The 21,119-nt window shown below is 36.4% G+C and overlaps 1 protein-coding gene across 5 annotated transcripts in view; it reads left to right on the forward strand.

The window, feature by feature from the left end:
- The window catches only part of LRBA (LPS responsive beige-like anchor protein), a 367,896-nt gene that overhangs the window by 68,654 nt on the left and 278,123 nt on the right, over nucleotides 1-21,119 (forward strand). For 4 of the 5 annotated variants that reach the window (XM_033513748.1, XM_015624023.2, XM_015624025.2 and 1 more), the window contains 9 exons: nucleotides 569-1,594; nucleotides 2,399-2,574; nucleotides 3,765-3,918; nucleotides 4,328-4,508; nucleotides 5,769-5,896; nucleotides 6,209-6,316; nucleotides 8,710-8,881; nucleotides 9,020-9,458; nucleotides 18,491-18,624. In XM_033513748.1, coding sequence (XP_033369639.1) covers nucleotides 569-1,594; nucleotides 2,399-2,574; nucleotides 3,765-3,918; nucleotides 4,328-4,508; nucleotides 5,769-5,896; nucleotides 6,209-6,316; nucleotides 8,710-8,881; nucleotides 9,020-9,458; nucleotides 18,491-18,624 — 2,518 coding nt within the window. Of the gene's footprint in view, nucleotides 1-568; nucleotides 1,595-2,398; nucleotides 2,575-3,764; nucleotides 3,919-4,327; nucleotides 4,509-5,228; nucleotides 5,244-5,768; nucleotides 5,897-6,208; nucleotides 6,317-8,709; nucleotides 8,882-9,019; nucleotides 9,459-18,490; nucleotides 18,625-21,119 lie in introns of those variants that run through there. The other variant, XM_033513749.1, reaches the window with a different exon arrangement.

The raw sequence follows: 21,119 nt of genomic DNA on the forward strand, positions 1-21,119 counted from the left end.
CTTTTCTCAGGCCGAGATGGGGTGAATAGCACTCACTGGAGGAAATATCCTCTGGAGAATTTTAGGTATTGTTTGGGGATCCACAGGATTTTGGCTTTGTTACGTGCTTCTCTTGGCTCTGACTTTGTGAGATTGTACTTTATAGTGTAAAATTTTCATAAGTTTATGTATCTTGGTGGATTTCTGAGCATATTAAAGGTGCTAAAAAGATGTGAAAGCTCTGCTACTTCTTGCAGCCTCCTCCTTCACAAAAAAATAGAGGTTTTCAAATACAGTAATTCTGTGGATCTTATGCTTAGGATGTCCTTTGGGACAGTTGGGGTTTTTTTGACACTGGCTTTACTTTTTTTTTTTCGTCCTTTTAGCCAGGAAAACCAGGTTCATGTAAGACAAACTTGCTGTCAGTTGAAGTAATATCTAAAGTGCAGGAGTTTCTTTATGGAAATAACAGTATACAATATAAATTTGTGATTTGAGCATTAATTTTGTTTTTTTGTGTTTTTGTTTTTTCCAAGATAACTGACATTAATATATAGTTTGTAATGTCCTTTGAACTTGATCCTTTTAGGTAACTTTTGAAATGCACAAGGAGAGTCTTTCCCAAATGTACAAGGAGTACCAAGGGAAAGGAGGTGAAGGGAGTGGAGTACATTCTTCAACTCCAATTAGAACAATCTCTGGGATTAGCAAAGAAGCTGAAACCAAGGGAAAACAACAATCTCTGGAGTTAGAAGAGAATGCTGCTGCTGCTCCTTGCATTACTGCTGGTGATATGCAGTGCAGAACTGAAAAAAATGAGAAAGAAAACTCGTCAGATGGTGGGCAACAAACTCATTCAGTGTCTAATCATAAGGAGGAATTAGAGGGGGAGGATATGGGTACTACAAAGGATTTAAAAGCAGTGCCTTGTGTGGAATTTTCTCCAGAACCAGAAACAGTGAAGGCCAGTGTCTCAGAAATCAGTACTGGAATAGCTGAAGCAATTGAAGATTTTAACAAAGCTGTTGAGCTTGTGGAAGAAACAGTTGCTGTCACTGCTTCCTCTTTAGCCATGCAAACCCCTGTGGAAGGAGAAACTCCCACAAGTCCAGAAAGACTGGAAAAATTAGCAGGAGAGATGGAAGATGAAGATGACTTTGTTGATTTGAAAGCTGAAAGTAGTTTGTCTTTACCTTCAGAAGAGCTTGCAGAAAGAAACAAGGAATGTGACCCTAATGCAAGCAAAGTGACAAAGCAGGAAGTGACACCAGAGAAGCAATCTGAACCCGGGCTTTTAAAATCTGAGGGTACTGAATGTGTGGATGAGAAAAAACAAGAGCTGACTTTGCCAGAGATGGTGAGTTCTGCAGTTCCAGAAGTAGTAACTCAGCCAGATTCAGCAGGAAAAAAGAAGCTGAAGGAAGGAAATGTAATTACTAGTGAAACCAAAACAACTGTGGAAAATGCAAATGCACATGTGGCAGAACCTGCTGGAGCCTCTGACAAAAGAATTGCCAAGCTTGATGTTTCCAGTGTTGCATCAGATACAGAAAGACTGGAGCTGAAAGCTAACATGTGTCTAGAAGCACCTCTGCCCCCCAGATCCATGCCTGAGGTAAATTCTACCTGTCCTTCATCCGTCCACCTTGAAAATGAAGGAAGTTATTTTTTATTAATTTTTTGAGAAAGTATACCTAAACATTCTGGGGATTATAATGTGTATGATTTTTGCAATTAAGCTATAAAATTCTTTTAACCCTTGGTGAAAATAGCCATTATTCTTAATAATTTGTGTATTGAGAAGTCTCCAAGATTTTTGTACATCCACATATGAATGCTGTTATAAACTGAGTATTTGACTAGATGGACACTTCATCTCAGTTGTTTTAAACTATAAAAATTGATAAGTTTGTCACTACATAATGTCAATCATCCTTTTTTTGTACAAGTATAAATTATGACTGGGCTTCTGTTGTGTGCTGAAGTGCTTCAGCCCTCTAGTCTTTAGTTTCTAATCCAGCTTTTAATGGTTAAATAGTCATGTCTCTGAGTACTTCCCTTCTGCAGAGATACCTCCTAATGGATGCTCTTCAGTCTGCACCATTCTTCCTTAAAGGAGGAAAACCATTTTCTACAGCAACATATTCTACCCCCCTGGTAAGGTTGGGTGGCTGTTTGTGAATACCTAGACTGGCAGGTGTGGTAGTGCAGCTGTAGCCTAGTTTGTAGTTTTGGTATATCCATGAAATAGCATTTGTGTAATAGTTTTAGCTTTGTTTGGAACCACGTACACAGTCTGGACTTGCTGGATATCTAAAATCTCAAGTCTGTTAAATGCATTTCAGTACCATGGGAACTAATAACCAGAATATGGGTTTTGTGTTTTGTTTTCTTTTTTGTCTGCAAACTGTGCATTCAGCCCTCAAGACAGCAGGTTTCCTCAGGACAGGAGCTGGCTGCTCCATCGGATGGGCAGAGGAGGGACATGAGGTCAGGTGTGTTCCGTATTCCCGAGTTCAAGTGGTCACTGATGCACCAGCGCCTGCTCACAGACCTGCTCTTCTCCATAGAAACAGATATTCAGATGTGGAGAAGGTACATCCTGTGCTTTATGTGGAATGATCCAGACTGTGTTCAGTTATAAGAGGCTCATTGACTTAGACTCAGGGACATCTGGTATTTTACTCGTTATTCAGTAGCCTGACTTATTTTGTGACCTACACCAAATTATTCTCAGATTATTTTTTTAAAGACTCTTTACAGACATAAATGTGTATTGGTTCAGAGCCTGCCCACAGATTAGGACTGAAATCCTGGCTACATGTAAGTCAGTGGCAGTCTAGATTATAGTTTTCCTAACTATATTTAAGTATATTTAATGTATTTAAAGGCCTGTGTCTTCTGTTCTTATCCAAATGTGGATAAGAAAGATAGAGAATATATACAAAATAGTATTTCTTGCTTCTGCATTTACACACATTGAGTTGCTGCTTTGATAGGGTTCTGTGAAACCTGAGATGTTAATTTGCAGATTGACTTCTAACAGGGATCTGGAATGTAATCATGAAGATCTTCAAAAACAGCATTAATTGTGCGACTGATTTTTAAGGCTTTGTAACTGAAATAAGAGGGGTGTCCATTGTTAGCTTGTAGTAGTGAGTGTCAAATTTAAACTGAACTATATAGCTGTACTGACCTGATAAAAAATGTCAGGATAAAGAAATAGAATAGTTAAATGATTCAAACAATTTAAATTGAGGTGAATTTTTGTCTGATTGTAATTTTTCAATATGTTTAAGTTAACCTATCAGAACATCATCAGATATAGCTAAAATATATTTCTATCTTAGCCTCTGTTTTGGAAAGTTTTTGACCTTTGTTGACTTTTAATTTCTCTGAGAAATCCTTAGTATTTGCTTTAGTTTTCCAAAGATTTAAGTTCAAATCTAGTTCACTGTTCCAGGAGACTTCATTCTCTTTCCTGATACAGTGACTTTTGCTAGCAAGCAGTCATAGAGCAGCCTATAATGTATCTTTATACAAATGAGAATTAGCAATCATCTTGGTGTTTTTAGCTACCTGTGATCTTGAGCAGTTTATGAACAAAAGGAAACGTAGTTTTAGGTTTAGATTGAGATATATCAATTGACCCTTACAGTCATGAATTATTTGCTGCCTCATGGCTAAGTGTCTGGTTTTAGTTTCGCAAAAACAGAAATATGTTAAAATACCCTCAAAATAAAGCTCTATTCTTAATGTCTTTTTTTTTAAAAATTTTTGAACAGCCATTCTACAAAAACTGTGATGGATTTTGTGAATAGCAGTGACAATGTGGTGTTTGTGCACAACACAATCCATCTCATCTCTCAAGTGATGGACAACATGATCATGGCCTGTGGTGGTATCTTGCCATTGCTTTCTGCTGCCACATCTGCTACTGTAAGAAATTCCATTTTTATTAGAAAATTCCTCACTTGTGGGAGGATGCCTTTCTTTATGGAGTGTATTATTTATTATTCCTGTTCTTTTGGGAAATGGGAAATGCATATGGGGTGTTTCCACAGGCATCTCTTTCCTCCCTTTGCTGCCTCCACGCTTTCTCTAAGATAAATTGGGCGCTTGCCTTCTTTACCTGAAAACATAAAATAAAGTTTCCTACCTTTGTTGCCCCTCAGTGGTCTTGAATGGGATTAAATCCCAATACTAATGATTGTTCCTAGAATATGAGTAATTACTAGTTTTGAATGTGACTGATAGTGACTTCCAACGCACATTTTTCTTCATTTAGCATGCAGGAATATTATCTTTGTGAATAAGTAAATGTTGCTTTCAATTTTTCTCTGTCTAGCATGAATTGGAGAATATTGAGCCAACTCAAGGACTTTCAGTAGAATCATCTTTAACATTTCTCCAGAGATTAATCAACCTTGTGGATGTGCTAATTTTTGCAAGCTCTCTTGGTTTCACTGAAATTGAGTCTGAGAAAAATATGTCATCTGGAGGAATTCTGCGACAATGTCTTCGTCTGGGTAAGCAAATGAACACCATTTAATGAGCATAGGAGCTTGCAGTTACCAAATAGTTAGCTGTTAGTTTTGTTTTTTTTCCCTGTCCATTGTTTTGTTAAATCAAGTCTAAATGTAGTCAAACATTAAGATCTTTTACAGTTTTATTGTATTCTGCAATGCATATAAATATATATATATATTCCTCTCTAGAAGTTTAAATAATATAAATTAAGTTTGGTAGCCTGTTTTGATTTTATCTGTGAGGATATTTCTTTTGCCAAAGTTCCTCAGATAATTAAGGATGGGAATATAGCAGCCTTAAGACAAGTAATCTTGTACTATATATAAAAAGGAACCTTTGCAATACTTAGATAAGAGGTTTAACACTTGAAGGTATGGTGAAAACTAGAAGTATGAATTTCTGGAGGGTTCAAAGTGGGCAGTAATTGTATCCAATTATTACTGTATGTTTGCTTCAAATTGGATTGAAAGAAAATGGTCAGTTACCTAAAAAAGTAACAGATATTCTGAAAATGAGGATATATGAGATCATAGCAGGGTCCAGGTTGTTAATATAGGAGGAGAGAACTCATGCTTTGTTGCATGCTGTAAGACTTTTTTTAATGAAAAGTTTAATTTGCATGAGTGCCAGAGCAGCTCAGAGCCTCAACAGTAACTAGCCTTCCTCTCCCTTTCTAGGCAATTAAAACTTTGTGCAGGTAGAACAAGATTTATGGGATGCAAACAGGTATAGAGGTGGGGTAGTTCTTTTTTCCTTTGAAAATACATATTAGAAGATGAAATAGGGCACAAATGTGCAGCTAAAAAAAAAAAAAAAAAAAGTAAAAAGTTGTGTAACTTCAGAACTTTTAGCCCAAGAGTAACAGAGTATTGTGAAGCAAACGTTGCCATTGTTTCACTGGTGTATCACTTGTCTTCTCCATTGCTAGTTTGTGAAATTTAACTGTCTTCACCCTAGCCACCCCGTGGTTGTATGCATGGTAAAATTCCACTGAGGGATGCTCACTCACTTTGAAGTATCCATTAGAAACAGCATATATGTTCTAATAGTTTAGCATTTATTATTAGTTATAAATGATTAAAGAATTTTGAGCATTGTTTTGCAACTGTCTAAAACTTAAGGAAACAAAGTATTTCACTAATGTGCATAAACTATTTAATTTTAAGTGGTAAACAGAATTGTATTATGCATTTCTGTCAGGGACTAAAGAACAATACTATTTCTCAGAATAACTCTTCATTCTTTCTTTTCCCCTCAAGTGTGTGCAATAGCAGTAAGAAATTGCTTGGAGTGTCAGCAGCATGCACAGATAAAGCCTATTGGAGACACTGGCAAGAATAAAAAAGCAGTGCAAGGCTTTGTAGGATCAGGAAAATCTGCAGCAAAGGCAAGTTAAAGACCACATTCAGAAACACCTAAGTTAACAATGATTACTGTGTTCAGAGGGATGAGTTTTAAAATTTGTACCTGCACCACTGATACTTTAACACACCTGAAGTGGGGTGGCACAAATGCTGGGAATTAAGTCTGTTGCAAGAAATGTCCAGATTTTTTCTCCTTTAAAGATGAAATGCACATCTGGCCTTTCTGCTCTAGTTATGACAATACCATGTGCAGTGGGTTATTGTACACACTTAATGATTCTTGGTAGAATGTTTTTTTAAAAATGGGATCTTAAACAATTGGGTTTTTTTAATAGAGTCCAGTGGACATTGTGACTGGTGGCATTTCTCCAATAAGGGACCATGACAGACTTCTGCAGGATATGGATATTAATCGCCTCCGAGCAGTAGTGTTCAGAGATATAGTAAGTAAATAAAGTCCTTTTCTTTGCATTCTGCTTGTATCTGTTTGCTGAATGCTTCCTCTGTGTTACAGAGTTTGGCTAAATTGGATGTACAAAAAGGGAATACTGCTTGCAGTAATTAGGAACTCATAATACTCTGCAGCTGTTGTAGCGTTTGGGGTTGGAAAGAGGGAGAGGTGAAACCCAACTGTCTCCTGGTCTGGCTCTTTGTGTTCTTAAGTATTGATTTCTGCCTGTTGTATATTAATTATGTTGTGTTTAGTACAAATGTGTACATAGACAACGTACGTGTTTATGTTTATGTATCATAAACATGTTTGTATGTTTTGAAAAAGTCACATTCTTCTAGCTAATTAGAAATTAGAGGTCATCTCTAATTCCTTTACTTCCCCTCAGAGGAACCAGTTTGTGTGCAGGTGATGTAAATATGCACATGTTTTTTAGTCTTGGATTGAATAAAAATATCTTTGCCCTGTGTCAGCAACTTTATAGCTGATATTGAGGAAACTGAGATTGATTGCTTGTAAAAAACCCCTCTGTAAGCAAATACTGCAGCTATAATGGCTGTGATTCATTGGTGGCCACAAGCCTGGACACCACAACTTGGTTTACAATTATTAGACTCTTTAGCAAGTATAATGTCCAGAAAAGTGAAGGATTTTGAGTTTTATTTTTACTGTAATCATTGATTGAAGCAAGCTTCTTTCAACCGCTACTTAATATCAGTGTGAAGAGAGTAACAGGAAGTGCCTCTATTATACTGGTGGCAATGAAAGTAATCCTAATGATTTCTTCAAGCACATTTTGTAAACTTTTTTCTTTCAAACCACCAAAACAACACCCACCCACAACCTCTGCTTTTTTTGCATATCTAATCCATCAGGCTCTCTGTTTCACAATAAATATAAAATGATGCAATAGCTCTGCTTTTTGGCTGAGGTGTGGAGCTATGAGGGAAAAGTAGATTTAGAAAGATCTGCTTGGGAATAGTTTTTGTGTGAGCTGTTTACACTTGCATCTAAATGTTTTATTTGCATGCAATTTCTTACATTATATTCAGCACTTAGAACTAGGAGTGACATAATTTGAATCTATGAGTTAGTTCTACAGCAGGAACTCTGATGGAATCCACTTACCCCACCAGTAGCAGTACTTACAGTGACACATGAGCTTTTTTTCAAGCAGTTCTTCAAACACAGCTGAAAAAATAAGGAAGAGTTGGTTCTAATTCACTGAATCACCACTTTATTAAGTAGAGTTAGAAACCATCTTAGTTGTCATCTAGGAAGAAAATTCTTTATAATTCTTACCATTGTAGGTGGCTTCCTCAATCTCACTCTGTGATTATTCTATGAAAGTTAAGGTTTTGGGTCAGGCCAAGGGGAAGATAGAAGGGGAAGATAGGTTGTTTTTTCAGTGCAACAGATAGGATCAACCTATGTTACCTGTTCTTAATAGAAAGCTTCTTGTAAACATCTCCCAGAATAACTGATTAAAGAGCTCTTCAAGGAATAGGGAGCTTTGATCGGCACTACAATCATGATAGAATGAGCTTGATAGTGTAACTTAGCTTCTTGAACTGCTGAGGAAAAAATTGAATGTTACCTGAGCCCTGATGTGAATGAGGGGTAAAAAACTCCAAACTCTCATTTATTACGGATGAGTCAGTGAGGATCCAAATACTTCATTCTCCTGTGACCCAAAAGTGCATGAAGCTTTTTTCCTTTGGTAGTCAAAAAGGACAGGCTTAGGCTAAAGCTCTATGTCCACTTTTCCCTGTTTCACTAGGAGTGACTGATTCTCTGGGGAGGAACCTGGCATAATTCATATTAAGATTTGTTTTCAAGGTTTTCTTAAAATCTCTTCATAAAGTTATAGCTGTAATGCAAATGCATATTGGTCAATTCTTGTTTAAATTGTACATAGTAGATTGCATCCATATGGACTATTTGATAATGAAACAAAACCTTAACACTTGTTCTGGAATTTGCTCCTTTTCCTTCATTAATATGTTCCAGTCATGTAGAATATGCTTGCTTTGCAAATGCTGTTAATATCTTGGCATTTTTGAGGAAATGTAACAGAAGAAACACCCATGAGTAAAGGGGACCTAGACCCTACACTAATTTGAAATATGAAGTCAAAACACACAACCTTAGCCAAAGTTGTCATTTGAATGAAAAATGTAAGGATTAGTACCACTTGAATACAACAAGTGTTGTATTCCTTAGCTTTATAGCTGAGACAAACTGTGACTAGAGAATATTGTTCTTCCATTGCTGACATGTCAGCTTCCTCTTGGTCTGTTTATGGTAGTGCTGGGCATGCTTCACAGAAAAATAAACATACTGCTGAAATTGTAATGGAAAAATCTGTGTGTCTGTTTTTTACAGGAAGATAGTAAACAGGCTCAGTTTTTGGCTTTGGCTGTTGTATATTTTATTTCTGTGCTCATGGTTTCGAAATACAGAGATATACTGGAACCCCAGAATGAAAGACGACCACCAAACCAAAGCCAGTCACTCAAGGAATCGGAAAATGAAAATAATGAGACTCCTGCTGCAGGTGAACTATTAATTAATTTGCCAAATGAGATAATGTGGCTTAAAATACTGTAGAAATCTTCTTTAGGACCAATGTTGTGAATATTTCTCTGTTAATAATGACCGTAAAATGTGTTTTCTGGTCTTTTGGCATGAACAGTCGTGGAAAGCCCATCTGTTGCTCTTGGTGCTTCAGCCTCTACTGAAGATTCAGAAAGTACAGCATCTATGCAGAGAAGGGATTCTGGTCTTGGGGAGGAAGCAGCTCCAGCACAAACAAACTGTTCAGGTGGTGCTGCTGAAGCAGGACCTCTGAGTGTCAGTGCAGGCCCAGATGCAGTCAGTGAAGTCCTGTGCACGCTCTCGTTAGAAGTCAATAAATCTCAGGAGAGCGGAAGTGAGACAGGAACTGAAGAGAGTAAATCTGTGGCTTCTGTGCCTGCTGCAAAAAATGTCAATGTGAAGGACATCTTGAGAAGCCTGGTGAGCACACCAGCTGATGGGACTGCAGTGGATGCTGCTCTTCTGCCACCAACCTTCCTTGGAGTTCTTGGTGACGGAGCTGCTGAGCAGCCTGTGCAGTTCCATTCCTTTGACAGGTAATGTAACATCTGAAATAATTAAAAATTTGGTTTTACTTAAGGTATTTGTAAACAACAGGAAAACCCCACACTTCACCAGAATTACTAAATGTAGCACTGGCAGATGAGGACTGCATATTAAGTTGGCTTTAAAGAACTCAAGAAACAAAACAGACATTAAATAACTTGAAATAATGATACGTAGATTAGGAGGTATATTCATCACAGAGTTGTATCTAGTCTCTCTTATTGTGGGCCTGCAAAAGAATACTGGCTTACTAATAGTTACAAATGGTTTAAAAACAATAGAGTAATCATCTAGGTGCCCTTCTACCTAGAGAGTATTCCCATATTCATTTGGAAAATAGATGTGTGTTCTGCCTTCTGATGCCAAAGGCCTACTTTAACTTTTCTCATTATTCTTTTGGTAGACATTATCCCTAAGCTGTTAGATTTACTCTGTTGTAACAGCTTTCTGTTTCATTGTCATAAATTTCTGCATTTCTTAATACTCAAATGCTGCAGTGAATTCAAAAAGGAGAATTCTTGATTTCTTTCTTTTTAGAATGAAGTGACTCTTTCCTGATAATAATTTGTGTCCCTTGTGTCTCAGTCTCATTAGCTCCTTATCTTTTCCCAAGCATAGCAAGCCAAACTTTTTCTAGACTTAGTGCCTTATACCTCTTCAGGATTCCCAACAACTGCAAAGAAAACAAAAAAGAAAAGAAAGAATCGTCTAACACTTGCATTCCTGCCTCTAGGAAAGCCTTAGTTATTTCCAGAAATGCTGCAGTCAGTCTTGTGTAAGGAGATCCCTTGTTACCATACCAGTATCTGATCTTCTGCTGATTCCCGACCCTCCTCTGGCTCTGATGGCTTTGCAGTCTGTGGCTGCCCTGTTCAAAATAGCAGCTGCCCCATGAGAGGAGTGCAGTGGTGCCAGGGGTGTGGGTGCAGCTGTCACAGCCTCTCTGTTCCTCTCACGCTGCCCTATCACTGCTGGGGGAAGAGACAGTGGTGTCTGGCCAGATGAGACACAGACAGATGGGGTATGCCAGTGCCCCTTGCTCTTGTCTCAAAGTAAATACTGTGTTCTATTTGTGATGCTGAACAGGAAGACTTGTTCTGCGAGCAGGAGGATGATGGAGGCAGAGGGGGAATTGGTAGGAGAGGGACACTGAGTTAGAACCTGCCACACCTCTTTCCCTGCTGCTGCCCAAGTGCTTTTGGCACTTTCCCTTTGAGGCCTCTCATTGATCTTTGCTGTAATGGGCAGTTGATGTCAAAAAAGCATAATGTTGTAGTCTGTGAGTAGTGCTTTTTTCTCATTAAATTCTTAGTATTCATTGCTGCATGGTTTCAGCCACACAAATAACATTTGTCTGGAGATCTGGTACAGAAGTGACTATTGCATTTATGAATTATTTTTTAGCTATTGTGGACACGAAAGGTTTGTGGTCCTTGTGCTGATTTGAATTGGTATATAGGAGGTTAACTAGACAGGAAATAATTGCAGCCCTGATGGCTGACATAGGTAGATTACACCCACAAAACCTTATCAGAGGAAGCTATGCAATTAAATTTGATAACATGTACACCAATGAAATACTGGGCATTGATAGCAACCCTTCTGGCACTTGCAGTTCTGTGTTCTTTTTCCTGGATAGTTACAAAGTCCCTCATATGGTAAATATGTTGATATATGATAAAGCATGTTGCTGACTAGCTAAAGTTAAAATGAGAAAATAACTCTGTGAAACATTAAAAGTTAAATGGACAGGCAAGTTTCATGGCCGCTTGAAGGTGGCTGTATCTTTATGTAGTGAGACTTTTTAAAATACAAGTTTATACTCTGAAATGACATGTAGTTACCATAGCAGGAAGGAATTGTGCCAGTGATAAAAAAACAACTCATACTTTTTATAAGAAACAGGAATAGAGTTGGAAATAATAGATGTCATCTCTGTGGTAGGCAAAAATAATAAGTTTTGTTGTGAAATTTTTCTTGGGGAAAACAGATTCAGGGATGGTCTCTTCTGTGTCTGGTTTACATTTAATATATTGTTTGAAGGCAAACACAAATTCTGTGAGGTTTTTTTTTTTTTTTCCTTCTTTTTAAAGGCACTTTGTTAAACGTTGTTCCCATGTAGCAGTTTACCAGTGGGGTATCTCTGGGAATTTCAAAGCATCTCTCTGATCCTGCATTTATCTCAGGAATGCTGTGTCAGAAATCAAAACTCTCCTCATATCTTAAGGATTATCAACTTCCCAGCCATAGCTGGAGAGTATACAGTAACAGCTATGTGAGTGAAACCTTACTGAAGGGCTGCCAGGTTGCAAGCCTTTGCAAACAGCTAGGTGTATGTGTTCATTCCCATGCCAAAAATCCACCCCTTATCTTATGGGAAGATACAGTCTTGTGATTAGTGGGTGCCAGGAGTTTATCATGATAAATTTCAAGACTTGCATTGGCTTTTTCCCAAGATCCACAGGGACATGAATTAATGTTCTGATTTCAGTGTGTCCTAAACCAGCAGTTTTCTTATTTCATAGTAATTGTATAAGAAAAGAGGAGGGGACTAATGCAAGCAAATTCAAATAAAATGGAAATAAAAATAACCAAAGCTTGGGATAAAAAGAGAGATTTCTCTTCAGTTAGTCTAATAAAACCCATAACCTATCACTTGCCATTTTTACTGTACACTTTAAAATAAAACCTTGGTCTCTCCTGGCTTCTGCTGCTCTATGTGGAAGCATTCAATAACGATGTCATTATGGGAAACTGATGCTGAGGGTTCAGAGGAATATAGGCTCTTAAATCATGATCTTGTACCATAGAGCTTAAATCTGCAGCTGTGCTGTAACTTGCAGAACAGATATGTTAATAAGCTTGTTTGTTTTTGGAACATCATCTGTAAGTTGCTTAGTTTGGCTCAGCCTGTGTTTACTCATTTGTCAGTGGTGTGCATATGCCTTCGTAGTGGTTGGTTGTGGTAATTTCAGTTAAATTTCATCCAAGTCCCTTTTTATATGGAATGGATATATCTTAGACTTCATTGATTTGGGCCTCAAATGCAAAAAGAATAAACTATTTGTTGACAAGATTAAATCTGCCAGGTGTAGATGGAGACAGAATATGAGAATGGCAAATCTTTAGATAAAGGCACTTGTGCTGTGATGGAAAGGTCAGCTCTTTCAGCAGACCAACAATTTGCATTCTGCAGGGACCAAAGAGGCAAACCATTTGAAGTCTTCTCCCTGCCAAGCTGATTTTAAAGTTCTCTTGCAAAATTTATTGTATTCTTTCTATCATATCTTCTCTTCCCCTCCCCACATCCTCTGATCTCCCATGGTTTTGAGAGCCTCTTATTCTTCCTTTCTCCTTGGATATTCCAAGGGAGACATAAGAGAATGGGTATTATCCACAGACAGCAGAGCCCATAGAAGGATGCTGACATGGCAGACTGCTTTCCTGTCTCACAAAATAGAGGCAAAAATAAGTCTCTGATCCTCTTTATTGGTCTTTTGCTCCTTGCACAGGAGTCTTCCAGTGGACATCGTTTTGGTAGCCTGGAACAAGGCTATTTTCATTTGGTTTTGAATTAAAACCATTACCCTGTCGGGGTACAGACAAATTGTCACCTGCATTGCTTTTCAGTGCTAAAAATAAAAGCTAAGAATTAAATCTGTATAAATTCTTGTATGTCAAGAGGAATCAGAGCTCATATTTTAAATTACAGTGAGGTCATCAGTTTGGGCTGCCTCATGTTGTATTAAGAATATTTGACTTGCACCCAAGGAAAATTTGTAACTTGAAATATATTTAAAATGAAATGGGGACTTCACAACTTAATGAAAAGTAAATATTTGGAAAAACACCAAAATTTTAGGAGATGCAGATATTTTCTGTCTTTATATTGAAATGGAAGAATCAGTGAACTGAAACCAGGGAAGGGTTCAATAAGTAAATCCGTATGGAATTTGTCAGAATAGATCATTATTGCGTAAGCCTTTGTCTGTGATGGAAGTCAGTGTTCAGCTCAGTGGTCTGTGCTCATTCAGCAGTGAATAATTGTCTGCAACACGAAGACTTCTTACACTTCAGCATAATTGGGACTAATAACACACTGACCTTCTGGCTAAGATGTATTTATGGTGGCTGGTTCTCACTATGCCTGGCCTATGTTTGTCAGTTCCCCTGCTGTAAATTCTTATTTTAAACCTTAAAGTTTTCATTTTAAATGAAAACAGGCAAGCATCTAATATAGTCATGTAAATGAGGCAGCTAAAGTGTTCTTACTGTGGTGCTTGAGGTCTCCTTGAAAGGGACCTTAAGCGTATTTGTGCAGTTTTTATTTTATTTATCCTGTAGCTGAAACCTATTATAATGAATGTTTTAATGTACAAATGTAACCCAGAAATATAATGTAATTGATGTGAATGTTAAGGAGTAAAATACATTGTTGCTCTTTTTTCCACATGATGCGTCTTTTCTCCTGTGTGAGCTTGCTTTATATGTGTTCTGATAAAATTAATGATTACAAATGTTTTGTAAAATACGTTATTTTTGTAGATCTGAGGAAATAGAAAATAGCTTGTTGATGAATATTTTATTCTTATGTGTAGCAACACTTAACTTTTTCAGAAAAACACTTATCAGTTTAGCTACAGAAAAGGGCCTGTCTTATCTGTGTACTCTTTAAAAGCAAGTGCCCTATTATTTAAGGGAAGTTGAAAGCACATTAATTTTTAAGACAGTTCTGACAAATTTACTTGATTTAATAATCCGCTGAACATTTCATATTTTCTACGTAGTTTATTTGCTACAATATTTAAACTCAATTTTCCCATCTCACGTTCTTTATGCCAGTTGTGTTCATTTTTCTTATATTAGCATTTAAATAATCTTTCAAAAGAAGAACACAAAGGAACATTGGTAGATAATGAAAAAATATTTCTTTGGAACACATTTGCAATTCCACCTAAATATTCAAAGAAGATATCATTTTTCTACCCAAGGAAGGAAAAACGTAGGAATTTCAGAATGTAAATAAAGAAGCATGACCGATGTTTATGCTTCAAAAATCTTAGTTTGCTTTTCCAGTATGTGGCAAATGTGAACATCTGTATGTGATTGCTGAGCTGTACTTTCATACCTTTGAAGAAGGTCTGGAAGTGGAAACTCCTGAAACAAGTCCTGCAGCTATACCATTGGTTGGTTATCCTGTTGAAAGAGAAGACATCCATGGCAATAAATTTGACATTACCAATACTGCAGCAGTCCACAGCTAGAAAGTCAGTATGTCAGGATACTTGGGTGTTTTGGTTTGTTTTTCTTGAACTACTTTAAGGATTTTTTTACATCAAAAGGCTGTGGCAACTGACCAGAAGACCAGGAACATTCACAATTTGGTTTTTTTTGCATCACGCTTTTCTAATATCCAACAAAATATCGAGCAATATCCAACAATATCCAGCACTTCTTTTGGCTGTGTGCATCAGATTGACACAGCTCTTGGGAGGGACCTTCTTTCTTCACCAGAAATACTGTTTATTTTATTTTTGCTCAAAAATAGCAATAATTTCAGTTGAATGTTCCAGATAACTATCTAAAATAAATTCTGTTTGGAAATAGTCTGAGCTCTATGGTGAGATGTTCAAAAACTCTCTTTTCTTACTAGGGTCCAAGGACCAACAGGACATTTTTGTTGTTGAATTTATGAAGTGGATTTGTTGAAGTCTTATTCTTTAGCTAAAAGCTTCTGTTTCAGTGGGATATAGTAAACAATGTATATCTCTCAGAAAAGTTTGTGAGAGTTGTTGTCTCTTGTTTGAAGCATGTGATGACTCTGGAATACTCAGGCAGTTTCCTGTGTCCTGTTTATAAGGTAGCATGTTTTCTTGTATTTCAGAGTCTGAAAACTGTAGTTATTAATTTTTATTCCTTGAATCAATGCAAAAGGAAAGATGTTGGGCAATTAAAAAAAAAAAAAATACAAGTAGCAGCTCTACTTTGCAGCTGTGAATAGAATAAGTGCCAGATTTCTGGTGCTGGTAATCTGAGTATCTTCCTTGTAGTGAATGCCATTGCTGGATGCTGAAAATTATACTGGAAGTAAGTGTTAGAATATAGTTCCCTGTTTCATATGCTTCATGGAAAGTAAGTTACTGAAGATTAGAGTAGCAGCTATACATGTATTCTCAAACTCGTACAGATTTGAAGGTGAGGAGGTATACAAAAGATCTGAAAAGGCAGAAGGGACTGTTCTGGTCATTTAGTGCTGTCTGTTGCAGCCCAGAGGGAGAAACCCCAAAACAGTCTTAATTCCTTGAATGCACCTCTCCTTGGGTAGCTGTAGAGAGGTCTGCCAATTTGCTGAAAATACTCCTTCAGTGCAGCCCCTGTTAAGCACACTGAAGGTCAGTAGGAGCTTACAGGAAGGAATGATAATCTATGGTGTTGTACCAGAAGGCCATTGGAACTGGGATTTCTTTTGCCTGCCCTTATTGCTGGCTGCAGATGAGCACTGTTGAGGTAACAGCTCTGTTTGCACACAGCCATCCTCGCTCCACACATCTGCTCCCATACAGATCCAGAGCTGCCACTTGCCCTGTGAGGAGATGCTTTTAGTAATGCTAAAGCTTACTTCTCTTCTAAAATTCCTCTTCAATCCTTCCAAGCATGTTCATTTCATGATTTGCATCTGAAAGTAGTCTTTTCTGATACTAAATTCAGTCATAATTCTGCCATGTATGTATTTTATTTTTTAAGGTGTAGTTCTGGCCATGCCTTTTTTATTCTTTGTGACTTAAATACCACCTGTTTTGTAGTTCATCTAGAGTCAGAGAGTAAAACCAGAACATTCTTAGGCATTCAGAGGGCACATGCATTCTGATTTGATGTTTTGAGAGAATTCTGATTGACTATTAGCCCTGGAAATAGAAAACTTCTCTAAAGGACTTGTTTTTACCTTCAAGGTAATTTGATGTTTCCTAATTTAAAATTATTTATGTGAATTATATGCTTTAGAGCAGACACAACCTATGTGTGCACAACTTCCATCTACATGTGCACTGAAATTTGTCACTAAACATACTCCTTAATCCAGTATATTATATCCAGTATAATTGTGTCTATTAGTAAATAGCAGCAAATGGATGATTATTTCTGTAACTTAGTGGGTGTGCAAAGAAATTTTTCCAGATCAGGCAGTGAGGTCTTATGGAGTCCACCTGAATAGACACATATTTATAATGAGAAGTTATACATTTTTGGGTGTAATATTATTGATTAGTATTTCTTGAGTTGGATATCTATACAGTAAAAGGACTTAAACTCTCTGAAGGAATATGTCTGGGCTTCAGTGCTGTATTATGAAGGTTGGAGAAATGTCCCAAAGTTTACTGTGTGTGGATGCATTTGTACTCTGTAAACTTGTATTCACATCCTAACCCCTTTCAGGTGTTTGAATGTATGTTATAGAATAGTAGGAACAATTTCCAGGTAGTGAATGTCACAGAATCTTGAGAGATCCCGTTCTTATACCTGGGTGGTGAAAAATTAATTGGTAATGTGACAATAATTTAAAAAATGCTCTAAATAGATGACTTATTTCTTAGTCTATTGTTCATGTTTCAGGGAAACAAACATGAGCATATGAGCAAAATTCATGGTTTAGGCACAATATCTTGACCTGGGACTCAGGTGTTGTTGCTTCTATTTTTTTAGTGACTAGTTAACATTAGCAGTCACCCTTATAATGATATGACATGTGCTGCCTCCAAATATGGTGCCTGCCTACTCTGGCCATTGAGGAGAGGTGATTTAATCAGTAGTGTGGTAGCTTCTGTGACATCCTTTAACATCCTGTGACTGAAGTAGGGAGTCAAATACATTCCTTCTTTTCCCATTCCAGCAGGAACTGTTTTAGAAATATTTGAAAGAACTTAGGTTGTTCTCACACCTGAATTTAGGTCAAGTTTCTGAGTTACTTTGTTTAGAAAATTAATATTTTAAAGCTATTAAGGGAATACTTTCAGTGTGTAGTTGTATTACTGTCAACAAAAGATGTGATTAAATAAATTGAATGTTGAAGATTTTCGGCTTATGGTTAACACCAGGTAATTAAAAGTAAGCGCTGCAGTGGGAGTACATTATATATCAGCTGTACTCTTTACCTCATTAGCTGGGGTTTTGCATGTTTATGGAGCTAACTTGCAATTAAAAACGCCTTTAATGTATGTTTAACAAGGCCTTTTAGGTATTTGGAATGAAGTACTACAATTTAATTGAAATTGGTATAGCATAAATACATGTCTTTGTAACATGTCAGATAAATTGCCGTGCCTAACTTGTCACATCTTTTCCTCTGATGTAGTCTTTAATTCTGACTATAAGGCCTGACATTTAGCTTGTATAAAAGATGGAGATTCTCTCTTAACTCCAAGGAATGTTTTGATTTGTTACGTAAATAAAACTTGATTGGCAAGATATACTTAAATTCATGCCTTAGCTGTAGTTTTAAGATGTGAACGTTTGTATGTGCACGCAGATGTGTTAGGATGTTTTTAGCTATGGTAAATCCTTCTTCAATTAGTCTTCTGCATTAGAATACCTGGATGTATGTCAATGCATCCTTCAGCACTGATAATTCACACTGAATACTGCAACATCTTTTGTAAATAGTTGCCTGACGTTTAAAAACAAATCTTGGGGAAGCTTAAGGTGCAAAGAAAAGCCTTGTTGTGAAACCCTTTTCCTGGTGAACTTCTAAGTTTGTGCTTTTAGTTAGGGGTTTCTGTGGAAGTGGATGAGATATTAAAGTATAGCATTAAAAATTGTACCATCAACAAGTTAAGTGTCCTTAGGTTACAGTGGCCTACAAAAGATGATTGAAATAGGGAAGATGATTAAAAGATGATTAAAAGTAGGGAAGCAAAGGAACTTTTGCAGGACATGCAAGTTTAAGTGCTAGATGTATAAGAAAGGGATCACAGTAGTGTGAGCCTTCACATACTGTATGATTTACTAATTTTTTGTCTTCACCTAGGAGTGTTGTTGTACCTACGAAGAAATCAAGCATTTCATCTTCTACAGCTGCTATTGGTGCTCCTACAAATGCTGTCAGTGTGGTTTCTTCTGTAGATTCATCCCAAGCCCCAGATTTGTCAGGAGAATCTCCTGGTAAGTAAGGGTTAAATTAAACAACCTAAATACCAGCACTTCTTCAGTCACTTCTATTTATATCACCATTCACTCTGAACACTAATAAAATAAAGAAAAAATTACAAAAGTAGTACTGTATTAGAGAAAATGCCCAATTTTGCAAAAAATGCAAATATCTGAGCAATATTTATCTTAAATTAAGGTTTCTCACTGTTTTGATTAAGTTGTCATACTATATTAACTTGTATTTAATATAAATATGGTGTATTCTAGAGATTATTTTTTATTATAGATTAAAAATGTAAAGTGTAAGTTTATTTATAAATTCTGGGGTGTTTGACCAAGGGTACATATATTAGTGCTAAGTAGAACTGGAAATTACATCTAAGTATTTCCAATAGCTTTAGCCTGAGGTGAAATTCAGTGTTGATGCTAAACTAATTGCTTTGGACAGTTTTTTCAGTGGGGACAAAATTGAGTAGGTTGTTTATAAGCAAGTGTTCCTTTGAACCCTCGGTCTCTCCAGTTGTTCTGTGTGAGATAAATGATGTTTAACCTTAAATGCTGTGTCAAAGGCATGCTTTTCTACTTAGCCATGTCTGAATCACAAAGCTGTGTAGGATCTTTGTGCCCATGAAGTTTGACTTCAAGACTTAGAATTGATTCAGATCTTAATTAAGGAAATCTCAAGATATGCCTGATTGTTGGTGGTTTTTTGCAATGTTTGAGTTTCTTGTTTCCTGATTTTATGAACTTCTATCCAAACTGCAAGGACTGGGGGGAAAAAATAGTCTGTTACCATGTTCTCTCATACTTGTGTGTCTGGAAAGTATTTGTTCCCATCTTCAACTGCCCATTCCATTTCTGAGGTAAAATCAAAAAGGTTTTACTCCAGACATTACCATAAAGGAAAAGAAGAGCTATTGAAATATACTATGATATATATATATATATATATATATATATATAATTTCACTCTTTGTGAAAAGGGAGAATCCATTTTGCCTCCAAAACTGCAGGAAGTAGCATTATATTGGTGTAGGAGTAATATTTGAAGTTGGAGAATTAGATGTATTTTGACATGTCACAAATCTTTGGGGAAGATTGGCTCTGAGTAGCTAATCTGTTTTAAAAATAGTAAAACCTCACCTACGTTGAAATTGTTTAAAATAATTGCTATTTTGTTAACTTCTGACTTATTTACCTAGTTTATTTGTGGGCTTAATTATTACAATTTCTGAAACAGGTATTTGCTTTTAATAAAAAAAAAATCAGATGAACATTGAATTTCAGATTTAGTTAATCTTTTAGGAACGTATAGAAGAAAAAATAAGTGCTTCTGTGCCTGTAGAATGTATGAGAAATCCAGACAATAAACAATACTAATGTAGTTTGTAACTGTGTGACTTCCATCATGTCTGGAAGTTCTGGCAAAAATTGGAAGTGTAATCTGAACTGATATGCATAAAAAGAAACTAATCAGGATTAAAAATAGACATGTTTAGACTGGCAATGTAATTAATTAAAAGAAAAAGTTAAGGGATAAATGAAATCATGCCTTAAACAGATTAAAACATGAGACTCTTTTCTCCTGTAAAATAATGGCATGGAAAGAAAAATTTTTCAGAGTTGGAGTGGTATACTTCCAATGTTGCTCATGTAAATTGCACACATTTAAGTTTGAAATCAAATTCTCTGTAAGGTCTTAATCTATTTTTTATTAGAGGATGGAAGTGGTAATAAGCAAACTTCCTATAAAGCAAAAATATAATTTTCCTCTGAGTTCAAATCACTTATTCTTTCACTAATTTTTATTTTCATACAGCAGAGAATCAGTACATTGTTCTCATTTTTCTAGTTAACAGTCATTATAAGTCTGCTTCTGTAATTAAGAAATAAATTAAAACTTTTTTTAAAAAAAGTGCTGAGATTAGGGGCTTATGTAGTGAATATAAATTTGGGGCTATTTCGTGTTTGATATGAAGGCTGTTAAACATTATTCCTACATTAAAAAAAACTATCTTCTGGTTTTTTTTAATGAGTTTTATATTCATTTGTTTGATACACCTCAAAAATTGATACCATATATAATATAACTATATATATATAAATATATGTAATATATAGCATATAAAATAAATGAACACATAATGCTTTATGATGAAGACTTGAGGAGATTTAGTCCAAAACAGGGGTGTAAGTGCTATGCAGACATTTAAATAGGATTAGATAGCAGGTGATAGTGTTCTAATAGTCATGTGCACAAACTCAGTTTGGGAATAAGGGTTATATGGTGTGTGATCATCCTCCACCTGTAGATGTGATGTCAGAATTGCTCAGTCAAGGTAGGATTTGTGTTGAAATATCACTCTATGTATTGCTTCCACTGCCATTTATGTGTGCTCAGAATTCATCAGGCACCTTCCCAATAATTTCTTCTGAAGTTTGCTTCTTGTCTGTAGCTCAAGGGTTGTGAGCATCTCAGATAGTTGATGCTTAAGATACTCCAATAT

Source organism: Parus major, chromosome 4, assembly GCF_001522545.3.
Source record: "Parus major isolate Abel chromosome 4, Parus_major1.1, whole genome shotgun sequence".
Lineage (NCBI taxonomy): Eukaryota > Metazoa > Chordata > Aves > Passeriformes > Paridae > Parus > Parus major.